The 17,734-nt window shown below is 34.2% G+C and overlaps 2 protein-coding genes and 1 non-coding gene across 3 annotated transcripts; 1 reads left to right on the top strand and 2 right to left on the bottom strand.

The window, feature by feature from the left end:
• Nucleotides 1-289: 289 nt before the first annotated feature.
• Nucleotides 290-10,015, bottom strand: LOC116181261 (transmembrane protein 245). The gene is made up of 10 exons (XM_031501572.1): nt 9,391-10,015; nt 9,116-9,344; nt 8,959-9,068; nt 6,677-7,408; nt 6,461-6,628; nt 6,224-6,410; nt 5,579-5,763; nt 935-1,163; nt 717-891; nt 290-665 (listed from the first exon to the last, which is right to left on the bottom strand). The coding sequence occupies exons 1-10, from the start codon at nt 9,901-9,903 to the stop codon at nt 482-484; spliced, it is 2,712 nt and encodes a 903-aa protein (XP_031357432.1). The 5' UTR covers nt 9,904-10,015; the 3' UTR covers nt 290-481.
• Nucleotides 10,016-10,361: 346 nt separating this feature from the next.
• LOC116160749 lies at nt 10,362-10,483 on the top strand. The gene has a single exon (XR_004143334.1). It is a non-coding gene; the product is annotated as a U5 spliceosomal RNA (small nuclear RNA).
• Nucleotides 10,484-11,790: 1,307 nt separating this feature from the next.
• On the bottom strand, nt 11,791-15,709 carry LOC116159088 (ribosome-releasing factor 2, mitochondrial). The gene is made up of 10 exons (XM_031471990.1): nt 15,472-15,709; nt 15,159-15,425; nt 14,924-15,112; nt 14,628-14,872; nt 14,234-14,581; nt 12,800-13,070; nt 12,410-12,750; nt 12,260-12,355; nt 12,067-12,213; nt 11,791-12,011 (listed from the first exon to the last, which is right to left on the bottom strand). The coding sequence occupies exons 1-10, from the start codon at nt 15,602-15,604 to the stop codon at nt 11,850-11,852; spliced, it is 2,199 nt and encodes a 732-aa protein (XP_031327850.1). The 5' UTR covers nt 15,605-15,709; the 3' UTR covers nt 11,791-11,849.
• Nucleotides 15,710-17,734: the final 2,025 nt, after the last annotated feature.

The following is a 17,734-nucleotide window of genomic DNA, read 5'->3' as shown; positions in this document are numbered from 1 at the left end:
TGCGAGTAGGAATGATGGTCAATTCAATTGAGAATTAGTGCCCCTTCACACTAGGCGGCTTCGCAGCGCCGGTTTGCTGCTGACAGAGCAATGGTTTACATTGAGCGACCGCGGTATCGACGTTACTGCTCGCAGCACTGCTGACGTTGAAACCTTCCACACTAGGCAGCTAAGCAGAGCTGTGTAGACACGTCGCTGCTGCTGCAATACTTTCAGGCTGTTATTCCGTTTACCGTTTTTTATTAAAGTCAAATTTTATTTAAAAAACATTTATTAGGTAATATTAAAATAAATATATAAAAATATAAATATGCAACAACACAACTCAATAAACTTGGTCCAAAATAAAGTTAACAGTGCATTAAGCATAAGCATTACTAAGACTTGCAATATTTAAATGTTTCCTGAAGTTAGGTATTTCTAATCTGAAAGTGTTAAAACCCGCGTTTTGTGCCCCCATATTGTATCTCCCAATTAGAATTTACCTTGACAAGGTAGGAACATTAAGATTTTCTTCAGACGGCGATTCCTTAAAGAAACTAGACGACAGTGCAATCGCAACATACAAACCGCATAAAAGCAACGGTCCAATAATTGCCCCCTCCACTCCTAAACAGAAGATTCCGCCAGCAATTGCAAGACCAGTTAAATACGGATGGCCGCCCCTAGAAAATAGTTGAAGACTCTTATTAGGTGGGTACTTAAGAGGAATTTACCCTTGAATTTCATTGTAGATGGTCGCATCGACGACTGTCATTGGCAAAACTTGGAAAACGGCGCACAGAATGGCTTGTAAACTTTTCTCTTGCGCTAGCCATAAGTCTAAAACGGCAGGTAGACATGCCCAATACGTGCCCAAAAACGGAACAGCTCCCAGTATTGTGGCGAGCGCTAAAATTATAAGTTATAAATTGGTTTTAACTGGATTAATTACCTGATGGTAAGTACACGATCTTGACGTTAAAACAATTATGTATGAACCATGTCCAAAGCCCATAAAACGCCGCCATTTTAAAAGATGCAGTAAATACTCCATTTACAGCACCTTCTAGTGCTAAGCCAAAACGACTTCCACTAGTGGAGAAGTTTGTCAGTAGCTCTACAGGTTTGTATAAGTCTCCGCTTGCACTAAGAAGATAAAAGAGTGTTGTTAAAAAGACGATCTGTAACAAATGTCATTTTTTATATGGATCATAAATCTTACATTTAGACAGTGCAATTATAAAAATTGAGGCATAACACGAAGTATACAATTCTAGTGTTACCAAACAAAAAAATTAAAATAGTATATCTATGGAATGCCGTTTTAGTAAAAAGTACTAAATTTTTCAACTATAAATATTTAGCATTTTAAAACATTTATAGTCACATTACTCTAACATATATTCAAATATAATTAACTTCTCCAAATGTTATACCGAATAAAGAAAAATCTCGAAGTGTTATCGAATTTAATTTTGTTTCACAAAAATAACATCATAAATATAACACTTGTAGAAAATTTGTATTCACAACACGGGTTTAATATTTTTACATTTTGAAAGATATGATTTACATATATACAAATTATTGTACGTATAAAATAAAGAGTTGATGAAAAAATGAACCTTAACACAAAATTTGATGTAAAGTAAGATTTAGAAATCGACGATACGCCAAAAAAATAACACTGCTAAAAATGAAGTTCAAGTATGAAAGTTTCTTTAAATGTTATTAAAAAAAATTTAAGTTGAATTTGTTCGAGTGTTATAAAAACGAAAATTGTGGAGTTAAATAATTTAAGAGTATAAAAATATTTAAATGTGGTGTTTTTACATTTCAGGAAATTAAATTGTAAAGATATACAAAATAACGTTTATAGTTTTTTTATTTCAGGAGATCTTAAATGTCGTAGATTAAACATTTGAGAAATATAAAATAATGATCTTAAAAAGTTAAACTAATATTTTTTTAAGTTCAATATTTTAGAGTGTTATAGTATATTAAGTATGGAGAACGGTAAGGGATTTTTTTAGGCTATCATCACAAAAACGTTGATTTTGTGGTCGCTTTTGCGGCCATAAAGTTTCACTTTATTGTACGCTTCTGTCAAACTTTACTTTATTGTACACATCTATCAAACTGTACTTATTTGAAACTGATGTATGAGAAACAGTAATCTGTTTGATACAAAGCGTCTATCTGGTCTAGCCCCATCAAGGATAGGGCCATCCACGTGTGTTTTTTTTATTTTCGGACTTGTAGGAATGTTTCACACTATTTTGCATAATCACAATGTTCACATTTAAAATGATAGTTTGACGTTTCAATCTTTGCTGCTTGCAGACCTTTTTGAAGTGTAGAACCAAAACATGAGGAAGATGTTATTGCTTACATTATTATACGAAGAATCACCAGCAATTAACTGAGAACACAAGTAGCTACCTATACCTACCATCAAAGTAGGGAATCAGGTTTCTAATAATTGTACAGCATGTTAACTATAAGGTCTTGGAAGCCACAGTTACGAAGGACCTATTGCATTTGACATTATTAAAATCTTGTGCAACGGAGGAAGTTGCGATTGTACTTTTACTCTCAAATGCCTGCTCTTATATCATATATGACTTAGGGTCGCAACGCTTGCAGCTTCCAAAATTTCATTTGGGGTATCTGAACTGTCGCTATCACCCATTTTGATACGCACAAAACACACACAAAGATGCTAATTATAATTACATATGACAGGAAATGCTTTGTTTTTAATTGTCTAAGATAACTATGATTTTCAGAAAAAATATGTTTATGAGCAAATTTTTTAATTCTTTTTTGATGATCGCCTAAAAAATGTTGTGTGCACCTTGGCCAAAAGTGATTTGTTAGGCCTCATCTGAATTGCGGCCTCGGCCGCAAACAGCAGCTTCGGCCAAAAAAGATCACTTTTACGGCCTTGGTACACAAATAACTATTACCGTTCGAAGACAATTGTTTGGAGGAGGAGCGGAGCGACGACTCCAATTAATTGTCTGAGAACGGTAACCCTTAACGTTCGACGTGCTTATAACATTTTTTGCGCGATCGAAATTAAAAGTATGCAACCAAAGTATGCACTAAGAAATTAACGAGCAGAATAAATCGAAATGATCGAAGTGGTATGGTGTACATCACTAGGTAACCAGTTTATTTGTCAAAATTGAAATTAATAATTTCATAAAATTGTGCATGTGTCTGATGTAGTTTGCTAGCTTTGCACTTCCTTTATGACATTATGAGACAGGTATTCGCCGGTGGCCGAATGGTATGTCGAAGATTAAATTAAAGATTAAAGTAATGTAAGACTGTTAACATTGGACTGATTGTTTTTAAAAAGGCGTCGGTAAGTATTTTTGCTGTTCTGTTTTTAGATCGGTAAGTAATTTTGGCGTCGTCGTAATCATAGCAACTGGTAAATTCCACGTACTGTCATGGAAACACACATGGTAAATAGTCAGAAATGACCGATCGCGCAAAAAAAAATAACAGTCGATATTTTTCAACTTGCATTTTTACTAAAACGGCGTGGTAAGTATCGACGCCATCTACCGTTACGAACATATGCAGACTTCTACCACCGTTGACCGTAATCATAGAGTAAACAATAATATACTGAAATAATATTACAGATTCCTTTGATTTTCACCCTAACGGATACACATTGAGCTATACGATCAGCTGTTTTTTTTTAATTTAAATTTTGTAAAGGCAGCCGTTAATTGTTTTATTTAACTTCCTTTATGAAATTTGGGCAAAATGAATGAAATTAATGAACGTGACATTGGCCCGTATGAATAAAAATAAGCAAATGCTTATACTTGCAAAATTCAAAGTAAATACTCATAAGTGCTCCTTCGCACTGGGCGACTTAGCAGCGCTGCTAAGCAGAAGGACAGGACGCATTGCAGCGCTGCTAAATAGACCGGTATGAAGGGGCAGTTACGAGTATTTACTTTGAATTTTGCAAGTATAAGCATTTGCTTACTTTTATTCATACGGGCCATTAACATTCTGTTAATAAAACGAAGAATTAGGCGGGAATTGATGGAGATTTCGCGGCTTTACAGATTCTTTTGATCTTAACCCTAACGGTGATAACCAGTATGCGTGTAACCAAAGCGGTGTCTTTAGATAACGTGGACCTTTACCACAAATAAGTGTAGTAAACGATAACATGTGGTAAAACAATTTTGCATTCTGCATCCATCAATTCCCGCCTAATTCTTCGTTTTATTAACAGAATGTTATTGTCACGTTCATTAATTTCATTCATTTTGCCCAAATTTCATAAAGGAAGTTAAATAAAACAAGTAACGCCTGCCTTTACAAAATTTAAATTTAAAAAAAAAACAGCTGATCGTATAGCTCAATGTGTATCCGTTAGGGTGAAAATCAAAGGAATCTGTAATATTATTTCAGTATATTACGGTCAACGGTGGTAGAAGTCTGCATATCTTCGTAACGGTAGATGGCGTCGATACTTACCACGCCGTTTTAGTAAAAATGCAAGTTGAAAATTATCGACTGTTATTTTTATAACACTCTAAAATATTGAACTTAAAAAAATATTAGTTTAACTTTTTAAGATCATTATTTTATATTTCTCAAATGTTCAATCTACAACATTTAAGATCTACTGAAATAAAAAACTATAAACGTTATTTTGTATATCTTTAGAATTTAATTTCCTGAAATATAAAAACACTACACTTAAATATTTTTATAATCTTAAATTATTTAACTCTACAATTTTCGTTTTTATAACACTCGAACAAATTCAACTTAAATTTTTTTCAATAACATTTAAAGAAACTTTCATACTTGAACTTCATTTTTAGCAGTGTTATTTTTTTGGCGTATCGTCGATCTCTAAATCTTACTTTACATCAAATTTTGTGTTAAGGTTCATTTTTTTATCAACTCTTTATTTTATACGTAGAATAATTTGTATATATGTAAATCATATCTTTCAAAATGTAAAAATATTAAACCCGTGTTGTGAATACAAATTTTCTACAAGTGTTATATTTATGATGTTATTTTTGAGAAACAAAATTGTATTCTATGAAACGTTAAGATCTTTTTTTAAGTAATATTATATTTGATGATCCGTGTGCCAAAAGTATGCATTTCAAAGCACCCCAAACGTTTTTCTACAACAGTTTAAAAAATATGTTCATATGTTTTATTTGAACCTATTTTTAACTTAAAGCTTTGCGATATTTATGAAATTTTCAATCGTTTTTATCTTTTCCAATAAATTAAAACACCAACATTTTGTAGTTGGTCAGTTTGTGTTGTTTGCAATTATATTCAGCCAAATCCAATTTCTAATAATTTTACAGGTAATACTTTGGAACGCCGTTTTAGTAAAAATGCCAGAAATTTAAAGAATGTTATAAATTTGTATTTAAATATTTTACAACTCACAATTTGTTGAAATGTTCCAATATGATTTAACAATTTTTTAATATGTTTTATGAATGTTGTATAAATTGTTTTTTGATAATTTCATGCCTTTTTACTAAAACGGCATTCCATCAATTTACTCTAAAAAAATACTTACCACATTTAAGAAAAAGTTAAGTACAGCAGTGCCTCCCCCAAGCAGTACAGACATAAATGCACTAAATGAGCCCAACACCAAACTTATGTTACCCTTCAATATGCCCCAAATCGAATCCAATAGAGACATAAAGGTTCCTATGTTTTGTTTCACAAATTCTGATATTCCTTGTACATTAAACATTTCTACAACAAATTCTATATTAGTTAAACAAAATAAAATTGTACATAAATGAGCATCCAGGCCAAAACTAGGGTTGCGCAAAATACACGCAAATATTAAAAACCTTTTACTACACCGCTTGCATAGAATGTTTGTTAATCATGATCCCAGTTTTTGCCCAGATTAAAAATATGAAGATATACAGTGTGTCCAAGAATGAGCTGAGTTAATTATTATATGGCAAATTAATGTCTAAAAATGTTTAAATAAGGATTACTGAGTGAGAACATTTTTATGCAAGCTTACATTAACCGAAAGTTTCAAAAGGATGTGCTTTTTATTCATAAAAAAGTATTTGGTCAATTACTTGGATCAAAGTTAAAAACCAATTCAAAAGTGCACCCACAACCTTATTAGGCTACTTTCTATTTCCAATGGGCTTAGTCACTTCACAGCGGATTAAGTAATTAGAAACCGATCTACCTGGAGATTTCTGAATATCGTCAACAAATGCATTCCACGAATATTGAATTGCCGTAGACGTCACTTGTGGACCATGTACATTATCAGAAGACATCCAGGTTTGATACAAACGATCCCATAGTTCCAAAACTTGCTTTTCCAACTTAGCAGATTTAGCGTCATCCACATCATTAACCATACTACGCACCTACCACAGATCAATAATGAGTATGTGAAAAGTAGACTTGGTTCACTTACAACTTTCGATATCCCTTCACGACCATATTGATACGCATTATCTAAAATTGAATCTACCGTATCATCAAAAGTAGGAGGCAGCATTTGACGTAGCTCGGGATTATGAACGATTATTTGATTTATCCAATTGCCAGTCATTTGCACTAGCATAATAGCTTCAGCATATATCTGAACAAAATGGCATGAAAAAGTAACTTATCGACGGTACTAGTTTACCTGTATCGCTATAAAAACTGAGGCACAAAGGGCAAAGATCAAAAGACCTAAAATTACGACACAACTAGCAACAGTATCGATACTTTTTCTGAGATTTCTCTTAACGCCCATATTAAGCATATCGAGAAACTTATGTAATCCTCTAACTGGGATCGGCACCAGAGCATCATACCTCTCCAAACACCACGCCGCACAACAATCCATTACGTTAGTCCAATAACTGTACAACCAACTCCACAATCCGAGATATATCCCAACATGTTTGAGTATATAAATTAGAATTGGGATAACCAAAATTGGTAACATCATCAAATTTTTCCAAAACAACATTGTCAAGCAGCACCAGATTAATGTACCTAAATAAAAATCACTACCATAGTCCGATTTCTTTTTATTCCCGCTGTTCAAGTCCTCAATTTTTGGGGATTTAAAATGAAATAAACATGACCTCAATTGCCAATTTGAGACATGTGGTTGAGATTGTGATCGTTGAAATTTTAATTTATTCCTACTGGGCGCTTTCCTGTCAAGTACATCTTTGATAACAGTCGGTGTTGATTGCTCAGAGGTGGTGGTTGTTTCAATACTTTGTTTCCCAGTTTTATCTTGCAACTCTGCGGTTTTATTTTCAAATAGTTCAAGAGACCAAGGATCTTTTTCCTTCGAACTTGAAAATACAGTTGCATTTGGTGTTTCTGCAGTTTTTTTATCAGTATCAAACACAGCTTCTTGCTGAAACAAAAAAATATAATTTTTATAAACAGAAAATCAAAAATTTGAAAATTCGCTCGCCTAAGAGATACGGGGCAGAAGTACAAATTTGTCAATTTCAAAATGACCCCATATTTTCTTAGTTAAAAAAGATACAGAAAAATGTTTTATATAAACATTTCTTTGCAATGATGATTTAATAATCTGCTGTTTTCAAAACAAGTGTACGGGGTCAAAAAGAGGTCATATTTGACCTTATTTTTTTTTAATAAAACACATTACATTCTCTTTTGGAAAATATAACAAATAAATTCAAAAAAGATTCATCCAAAAATCTGTTTAAAACCTTTTTGAAGCACTTAATCCTTTTTTGAAATTTTTCGAATCTTTTTTTATTGTTTTAATCACTTAGATCGATTTTTAATATCTACGATGTATGTTATATTTTCCTAGAAATGGTTATAGAATAAAATTTCAAGTTACTGATATTGTTCTCAACATAGACACCTATAAATCAAACAAACAGCCAAGTAAACACTTACTTGAAATATTTACTAAAAATTGCCATTACACGATATTGAGGAAATGGAAGAGTTTGAGAATTTGTTGGCAGAAGAAAGTAAAAACGATTTGTTTGTAAGTGTATTTATTAGTAATTAATCAGTGTTGAATTTTAATATCAATTCCCTCTTTATAAGTCTTTAAACACTGAACTGTACTTATACTTGAACGCGCACATCACAATCGGCGGCTCTATCTATTGCAAGAGAGTAAGAGACAGAGACCTCTAGTGTCCCTCTCTCTCGGATTGGACTGTCGAACGGAGCGCGCGTTCCAGTATTATAAGAGCAGTTTAGTGGTAGTAAAGCTCAGTATTGGTATTCTACATTAAAGAATAAAAATGAGAATTGATTCCGTGCTTGTTTCAGACAAAATATCCTTCTACCATTGGAGAGAATAAAGATAATATAAACAGAATATATAAATTAATTTTCACAAATGAATTGGGGGTGGCTGTTCCTGGCTTGGCCAATGAAACAACGTTAGAATGGTAGATTTAAAAATTATAGCAGCTGTTAAAGGTGAAGTAATGAACTATAATATTTTTGGGAGTGGAATACAAGCACAAAAACTGATCAAAAACATTAATCTCCATACCTTAACATAAGAGATAAGCTATATGAGTAGTACCTAATCGATAAAGGCTATAACTTCTTAAGCCCCACCCAGAAAAACACCGGCCACCCCTGCTACTTAATTCTGGCTGAAGACTGGGTCTATAACAGTGACTAGGTATATGAACTAAAAATATTTTCAAAAATTTTACCTCAAGACTACACTAGGTACTTTTTGAAACACACGAGATATTGATATAGGTGGTACACAATCAATATTGAGGTTTATTTAATCTAAGAAGAATTTACAGACAGAAAAAATGGCAGAGGAACTACAAACAACACTGTCTGAGGTACTTCCGTTTAGAAAGTGGTAGATACAAGCAATAAATCTGAACCAAAATAGGTACCTACACTCGATCTACAGTGCATGAGCTCCTTTGAACCTAATCCTACCTTCTCTTCCTGGTCAGACTGTTGCATGTTATCCCCATCACCCAACAGTTTTGACTTCATTTCAGGATTAAAAGCAATTACTACTGCCTCCACCATGGAAATCTGGTGACCTACAATCACATACTACTATAAAACTGAAAAGTAAAAAAGGGCTCACCTTCAGCTAAAATTTGCAATTGAATTTCATATACCTCATACACAAATCCAGCTAGAAATACTATTTGCATAACAATAAACACTGGCGTTTGCAAAGCACCAAATTGGTGGACTAAAAAACACGATAACAATAACCAAATCCCGATTGCAGCAATATGAAACTTGATGTTGTTCTTTGGGTTCCATAAAAAAAACATAACAGTAATATAAGCGATGACAACCAATGTAATCTACAAAAGACACGATTATTCGAAGTAAAAATGAATGTAGACCTACGTTTGCTGCTGTGGAATAATTTATCACAAATGCCATTAAAGTATGAGTATAAGTGAGCAAACACCAAACAATTCTAATGCATATCTTTGGCGTATAATAATAAACAACATGTAACAACGGTATAACAACACAAATCGCAACAATTAATTTAATGTACTTCAGTAGCTTATCACCTATGAAATCTGACAAGCTGCTAATAATATTCACAGGTATGACAAAGATTTCAATGAAAATCGGAGTCCCAGTTTCCTCCATTGTATCGAACCACGATTTAAACTTTTTCGCCAATGAACGTTTGAACGGATGAAGTACAGAGCCGACTAGCAATGCCCACATCAATGGTTTAATAAAGGGCCCCAAAATAACGTACAAAGCATAGCTCGCAGCACAACACAGAACCAGGGCAAATAGTGCAATAGCATTATACAGAGCGTGCTTTACTGGTTTGTCGTGCCCCTGTGGAAGGCCGCTTATAAAATTAAAAACATTATCCAAAGGCGAACGGTATTCCATTTCTATTTCTGTTGTTAACTTTAAAAGTTTCACATTATTTTGAAAATATTTGCATTTTTAAAATGCGTCACCATTTGTATTTTTTGGTTGACAACTAACCATAGAAGTTAGAACGAATGTTCTCTGTTGAAGTTAAGGCAAAGTTTACATTGTTAGGACTGAATTGATAGTGTATGGCTAATCAAGTAAACTCATTCAGATTAGTTGCTTTGGAATTATTAGTAAGTAGAGCTGTTAGTAAGGTGGTAGCTTTGTTTATAAACACATTAACAAAGGTAGTAGATAGGCAACAACAAAAAAACCCTAATGTAAACGCTCATTTAGCATACGTTACGTGGTTTAAAAGGAACCTATATTGGAACTGCCAAGACAACAACATATAGATGGCGATAGTGCAAATCCTCACCTGTGCTAATATTGTGAATTTGGAATATAATGTTTGGCTGGAAATTTATGTGGCACTCTGGTTTCTCTTCAAATGCGAATAAATCTTTCGCCTTTTACTAAAGATTTCCGTGGAGAGGAACAACTCAAATGAGTTTATAACCAATTTTTTAAATGCCCGACGAAAGTTGGGCGATAAATATACAAAGCATAGTATTCAGTTTCTCACAATTCACGATCCCCTTCTTCAAACCCCAGGATAATTCCAAGGGAGCTAAAACTGCACTTTGTGCAACGGGCCCTTAAAACACCCGTCATTCATTTACGCCCGGTTGTACGTCAGTTTAAACTTGAAATTATTCTTTGCGCGATCGGTCATTTCTGACTATTTACCATACCATGGGTGTTTCCATGACAGTACGTAGAATTTACCAGTTGCTATGATTACGACGACGCCAAAATTACTTACCGATCTAAAAACAGAACAGCAAAAATACTTACCGACGCCTTTTTAAAAATCAACAGTCTTACATTACATTTAATCTTTAATTATTGTTAGGTACATTAATCGTACAATTTGTGCTGTTGTTTCCTATAGCAAGACGCTCATAAAGTCATAAAGGATGTGCAAAGCTAGTAAACTACATCAGACACATGCACATTTTTATGGAATTATTAATTTCAATTTTGACATTTAAACTGGTTGCCTAGTGATGTACACCATACCACTTCGATCATTTCGATTTATTCTGCTCGTTAATTTCTTAGTGCATATTTATATTGGTTGATAATTTTAATTTCGATCGCGCAAAAAATGTTATAAGCACGTCGAACGTTAAGGGTTACCGTTCTCAGACAATAATTGGAGTCGTCGCTTCGCTCCTCCTCCAAACAATTGTCTTCGAACGGTAAAAATCCCTTACCGTTCTCCATACTTAATATACTATAACCGAGTTTTCAAAAATACGATTGGTTAACTTGTGAAACAGCCAGTCAAAATCCTTTAACCCACAATTTAACTATACACTGAGATTGTACAACTAAGGCCATAGGCTCCGTTGTACAATGACAGATTTCAGAAACACGATTGGTCAACTTGTCAAATACTACTAGCCAATCAAATCCTACCCATAATTTAACTATAAACTGAAGTTTAAAGTGACATTGTACAACTGGACTTTCGTGTTAGACGCAACGCGGAACAAAAGTCAAACACAATTTAATGATTAAGGCCCGGTTGTACAATGCCAGTTCAGTTTATAGCTAAAGTGTGGGTTTTAGAATTTGATTGGTTAATTTAATTTCGCTAGTTCATCAATGGTGTTTCTGAAATCTGTCAGTTAAACTAATAATCTGAAGTTCATTATTTCAAGAGTGGAGGTGTCAAAATTAAAATTAACATTGTTAACATTTCTCTTTTATTTAAAACCCCTGGTTTATTTTTCACATAATGAAACCTCACAGCAATAACACAACTCAAACCACACTTCAATCCAAAAACAATTTGCCCAAAACTTCATATTTAATTTTCTGTTTATGTATCAAATATAACGGAATGACTACTAAAATCCTCTAACATTTTCTATTGCCTTCATTTCATTCACAGCCGACATTGCTCTATATTCTGAAAATTCCATTGAGAATGATGCCGTTCCAGAGGTAATTGTTCTTAAAACGGTCGAATATCCCAATAGTTCTGACAAGGGTGCCTCGCAGGTAATAATCTGAAAATTAAAATTAGTCAGTTGTGCAACTTTGATTAGGCACATTTTGTATTACCTTTCCAATTCCTCTGACAGTTACATTCAGTATACTCGCTCGTCTTCGACCCAAATCGGCTAAAATTGTTGAAATTGACTCTTCTGTGCTTACTATTTCTAAAAACATAATTGGTTCCAAGATAGTTGTTCCCGCTTCTTTCAACATCTGTAATCGAATAAAGTAACCAGACAACGGTCGTGAAATCACTCACCTTCTGCAAGCATTGCGTAACAGTAGCAGAAACCATAGTTTCAGAAGTCCCCCTTCCGATTTCGAGCTTGTGTAACACAACTTGAGCATTTATAACCTTTAGATAACAAAGTTTTATAAGAAAATTAACACTTCACAGAAGCATACACACCTTACAGTTTATCCTCGGACCATGAGTCAAAGCGACCTTGATTCCTTGTTTAATCGCCTGTAATGTCCTATGATGTATGTTTGCTAAATTACTGGCTGCCTCTGAAGATCTGTCCAATTTAAGCACTTCCTTTTCCTCATCAACTGATTTGGGCACAATCGAAAGAGATACAGTTACGAGATGCTTTGTAGAGCCTACCCTGACCTCATTTGTAATTTCATGAGAGACTGAGTTAGTTGGCGTTTCGCAATAGGCTATTTGCAGAGCGCCCAATTCTGCATTAATCTTATACTCTTTCAAAATTCTATCTTTAATTATTTCTAAATGAAGTTCGCCCATTCCTGAAGAAACAGTCGATTACGCCATTACATTTTCGTGAAAAAAACAAACCTGCCAAGACAGTTTGACCTGTTTCTGGTTCGTGAGTAACTTTCAGGCTTGGGTCTTCTCGTTGCAATTCAGAAAGGGCTTGGTCTAATTGTTTTTCGTAAGCAAGACTGGGTGGTTCAATAGAACAAAAGAATACAGGTTCTGGAATTTTTGTGCCAGTCCCAAAAATTCTGTCGACAAGCTCATTATCTTTGGTTGATGAAATTACCTCATCCTTTGCCCTTTGGGCGGACGGCGCTGATTGGGATATTAAATCCCCTACTGTTGTTACCTGAAAAGAGGGAAGACTCATACATCGCTATGGTTAAGTTGGTAGAAATTAGTGTGGCAGCTCTAAATAAAAGTGAGAATTATCATTTTTGCCCTTAGAAATTCATTGCAAATTTTACAATTCTGTATATAATTCAGTTTGTGAATACTTTAGGGAAGAAATTGACAAATGTCACAGGAGAGCCCCATTCAAAAAGCTTCCTAATTCAGAAACTTTTAGTCTGGCTATTCAGCGCGGAAATGCTGCTAGTGTTATGGGCACTTTCCCTTCTACAATCGCTTTAGATGAAATATTCTCCCTCTCCTAAATCTTTATTTGTTTTTTAATGTTCGAAATATTTTATACCTATAATGATTAAATAAAATCAGATAAAATATTTCGAACACTAAAAAACAAATAAAGATTTAGGAGAGGAAGAAAATTTTATCTTCGTAGGTAGTATTTAAAATTTAAAAAATACTAGTACCCTCAGGGTGACAATACCACGTCATATCTTATACACTGTGTCCAAGATAAGGATGTGTATCATGGGTATCTAGGAAACCATAGAAGATACGAAGATGGTCAAATTCGGGTAAAGTAGCACAATTAAAGAGTTATTATCATGTTGTAAAGAAAACCAGAAAATTTACTTCCGAAGATATGCAGGAAAAACGCAAATTTGCAAATTTCATAATTATTTTTTTCTGATGTGTTTTGGACAGATACAAAAAAATAAGGAACACTTTCCCATTAACACTTTTTGAGATGTAATCGTTCAAGATTTTCAATACAACGTTTCTTTTCAGAAAAATCATCATCAACCTTATTTCTTTATATGGCCCATAAAGAAAGGTCCATACTGTATTGAGAAGCATTTTTTATTACAAATACAATGATGTACTGCAGCCAAAAAAAAACAAAATTTGGAAACCGAGTTGGAAAATATTGGTTTCATTAGGATGGTGCACCTGCACACAACACCTTGTACATCACTTTAATGCCGACCATCATAAAGCACAGAGGACACCTTAGTTCGAGCCTCAGTTATGTTACTATCATCAACAGTAGGTACCATATAATTGGTCCCTAAATGGAGACTCCCACAATCTCAATACATTAGGTTTATAAATACAATTTCCTTAATAATTTGTATCATTCCTGGCGCAATAGGTAATGCTCACCTTCAATCCACTAACCACAGCAATATTCCCGTTTTGCATACTGCCAATTTCTTGAAATTCATCGGCGTACGCAATATATAAACGTCCACTATGTTCTGTACAGTCCTTTGTAATGTTATAGATCTTCTGGCCTTGCTTAAATTCCCCACAGTAAATTCTCAAAAAAACCAACGGTCCTCGTTGCTTATCGTGAATTATTTTGAAAGCACGTGCACATAGAGAATTCTTAAAACAGCTATAAATGTTGTTTCCATCCTTTGGAGATGTTAAATACAGAATAACAGCATCCATCAGTGGTTCGACCCCGATGTTCTTATAAGAGCTACCGCATAGTACAGGTGTGGCATCCTTCAATTTTAGACAATTAATTGACAAAAACCAATAGATCTTTTACCTGTTTTGCAGTAATTTTCCATAATGTCTTTGAAATTTCTGTGGTTTGAATATGATCAATTGAATCTGCACTTATAACCAAATTAGCAAAATTATCATCGAGATCTGTAAGCCTATCAACTAAAACACTTCGCGCATTTTTTGCAGCTGTCCAATTGCGTAAATCCTCCTGCTCAATTAATAAGGTCCTTGTAAGCTTCTCCTTACTAGGTACCAACTTCTCCAAAGTCAAGATATCGATTAAACCTTGGAAATAAATAATACCACTACATTCCAAAATGTGTAACTCAATTATACCTACAAATTTCCCATTTTCCATAAGTGGTAATTGAAGGCATAAAGTTGGGCTTCCAAACTTCTTTTCGATAGATGTGCAACATGATTCTAAATTGGCATCAGCTCGATCCATTTTATTGATGTAAACCAACCGAGGGATTTTGTATCGGTCAGCCTGCCTCCACACTGTGACAGTTTGAGCTTCTACACCTACAATTACGTCGGTTAGATATGCAACACTGTTAAAAACACACACCTGCTGATGCATCCAATATGACAATAGCACTGTCTAGCACACTTAAGGTTTCTTCTACTTCCATGGTAAAATCAATATGTCCAGGAGTGTCGATAAGATTAAACTGATGACCTTTCCATTTAAATGTAACAGCGGCCGACTTAATAGTTATACCACGCTCTCGTTCCTGTGTCATATAGTCTGTTACTGTATTTCCATGATGCACCTCACCCATGTGATGAATTTTACCAGAATAATACAACATTCGTTCTGTTGTTGTAGTTTTACCTTAAAGCACGTTCTTATTACCTATATCCAATCAATTATCAATTACCAGCGTCAATGTGTGCTAAAATTCCAATATTCCTTATTTTGTTGATATCGTTATTCCACTGGTTTGAAGAACAGAAATTTCTGGACCGTTTAGAAATGCACATCAGTTGTTTCATACGTTTGGATATATTCATTTTTGTATCTTCTTGGAAAAATTAAAATTGCTATATTTTAAAAACGAAGTGTGGTTAGGAATTTGTACAGCACCATTTTCGGTGGATAAACGCCCAATCGGAATCTACAGACGTGGCTAAATGACCACCTGCAGTGTTACCAAATGTAGTTAAACCAAGTTCTATCATTGAATTTATAACTATCAGAATTATATTATTAATTTAAAACTTTAAATTGTAAAACGTTAAACGTATATGTTACTACCGCAAAGAAAAATTACGGTGACTTTTTAGAGACAAGTGTGGTCATACGGTGGTGTTGTTTTCTATTGGTAGTTGGAAGATCCGCCAGGTTTTGGCCAAATACACCGGATTGGTAGAAATTAACCCGGAAACCATCATTATGATTTCATTTTGCCGGAAACAGTTCTGGCAATCAGTGTTGACAAATACTTTTGAGTATCTAGATACAGATACATTTGAAAAATTGTATCTAGAGGCTCGTAGCCTCTTAAAAAGGCCCGTGATCTAGATACATCTGTTTCAGTGTATTTAGTACAGATACTTATACCTATTTTGTATCTAGATAACGCCATCGAAAAAAGAGAAGTTTAGAAGGCCATGAAATCTTTCTCACTTATAATTGCACAAGAGGTTTGTATTTTACCGAGTAAATTTGGGTTGTTAAGGTAATGAAAATCTGTTGCCTAGCAATTCGACGAGAAAAACTGTCAACTAATAAAAATGCGACACCGCAGGTGGAGCATTTTTAGGTTGACAGTTTTTCGAGTCCAATTGCTAAAAGGAAACAGATTTGAATTGCCACAACCCAAATTTACTCGGTTTAAATACAAACCTCGAGTGTAATTCGGCAGGACAATTTAACGAACAAGAAATTCACCAAACTAATCAATTATTGACAGACGTCAAACTAGTCATATGGGTAAGGATAATGCGATAATTGGTTCGAAAATGAATAAGTGAAAAAACCACTAGTGCATTTGTCGCTGGAAAAGTTGCAGGTAACTTTTTCCGCTGTCAAAGTGACAATTTCACTGCGGCTTATGCGATTTTTTATACATGAGTTGAATTGTCACCAGAAATTTATGAAAATTTACGCTTCGGCTTCTGTTTTTATTTTTCTATATCTCCCATGTGTGCTTAATTACAATTCTACTCATGTATAATAAAATCCCATTTGCGAGTAGTTTACATCAGATAAATAGGAAAGAAGAGAAATGCAAGTGGATAAATTAAGTTCCCATAACAACACCATTATTTATTGTTCTAGAGCTCAGACTAAGGCCCAGTTGTACAATGTTAGTTTAAACTTCAGTTTATAGTTGAATTGTGAGTGAAAGGATTTGATTGGCTAGTATATCACACGGTGATCAATCCTGTTTCTGAAATCTGTCCGTTAAACTAAACTGAAGTTGAAACCGGGCCTTAGTATAGGATATCTTTTATAGTTTGTAGAATTGACAAAGAGATATCTAAATATCCAAGACACCCAGATACAAGGAAAATCTGTAGATGTATCCAAAAGTATCTAGTTACTGTATCTAGCTATAGAGCTACAATTGTCTATGATATGACACAACATCAATGATAAATTGGAAAAACTATGGCGAACATTGAGCATTAATAAAGCGTAGACAAATTCATTATCTAGATTTGAAATTTTTTTTCACAAAAAATTCTAGAAATCTATTTTAGAAACGTTTGCTATTCATTTGGCACACTAGATACATTAACTCATGCCCTACTGTCAACATTCCGTAATGACCGAGGTTAAATTACATTTAGACATGAACTAAAAAGCTCCGCAGGAGTTCCTGATAAATGTAACAACACGGCCAAAAAAATGAAATTACGAGGGCGAATCAAATATAAACAAGACTTTATTTTTCTACACATTCCCCTGCTTTTGAAACAAATATTTTTCCCAGCGAATAGGGAACTTAGCGAAGCTGATGGTCGTCTCAACAGCCACTTGTGAATATAGGCTTCAACCTCAGTGTCATTGTTGAATCTTTGACCTCCCAGAGCGCCTTTGGGCGGACGAACAACATGAAACTTGCACAGTGAAAGGTCTCATGCTCCAGTGTTTTCCAACCGAGTTTTCGAGATATTTGTAGTTTTAATATCTTT

This window comes from Photinus pyralis, unplaced genomic scaffold (genome assembly GCF_008802855.1).
Source record: "Photinus pyralis isolate 1611_PpyrPB1 unplaced genomic scaffold, Ppyr1.3 Ppyr1.4_LG1, whole genome shotgun sequence".
NCBI classification, from domain to species: domain Eukaryota; kingdom Metazoa; phylum Arthropoda; class Insecta; order Coleoptera; family Lampyridae; genus Photinus; species Photinus pyralis.
Note: the sequence above shows the minus strand (reverse complement) of the source record. Positions and strands in the feature narration are given on the sequence as shown.

Bases quoted from the DNA above. Each gene is read 5' to 3' on its own strand.
- LOC116159088 (XM_031471990.1), bottom strand. From the start codon at position 15,604: ATGAATATATCCAAACGTATGAAACAACTGATGTGCATTTCTAAACGG. The intron at 12,751-12,799 runs GTTTGTTTTTTT...CTGTTTCTTCAG, and splicing joins AGGTCAAACTGTCTTGGCAG to GAATGGGCGAACTTCATTTA. The intron at 12,012-12,066 runs GTAATACAAAAT...TTTAATTTTCAG, and splicing joins CTGTCAGAGGAATTGGAAAG to ATTATTACCTGCGAGGCACC.
- LOC116181261 (XM_031501572.1), bottom strand. From the start codon at position 9,903: ATGGAATACCGTTCGCCTTTGGATAATGTTTTTAATTTTATAAGCGGC. The intron at 9,345-9,390 runs GTAGGTCTACAT...TGTCTTTTGTAG, and splicing joins ATTATTCCACAGCAGCAAAC to ATTACATTGGTTGTCATCGC. The intron at 7,409-8,958 runs GTAGGATTAGGT...TTTTTGTTTCAG, and splicing joins AGTCTGACCAGGAAGAGAAG to CAAGAAGCTGTGTTTGATAC.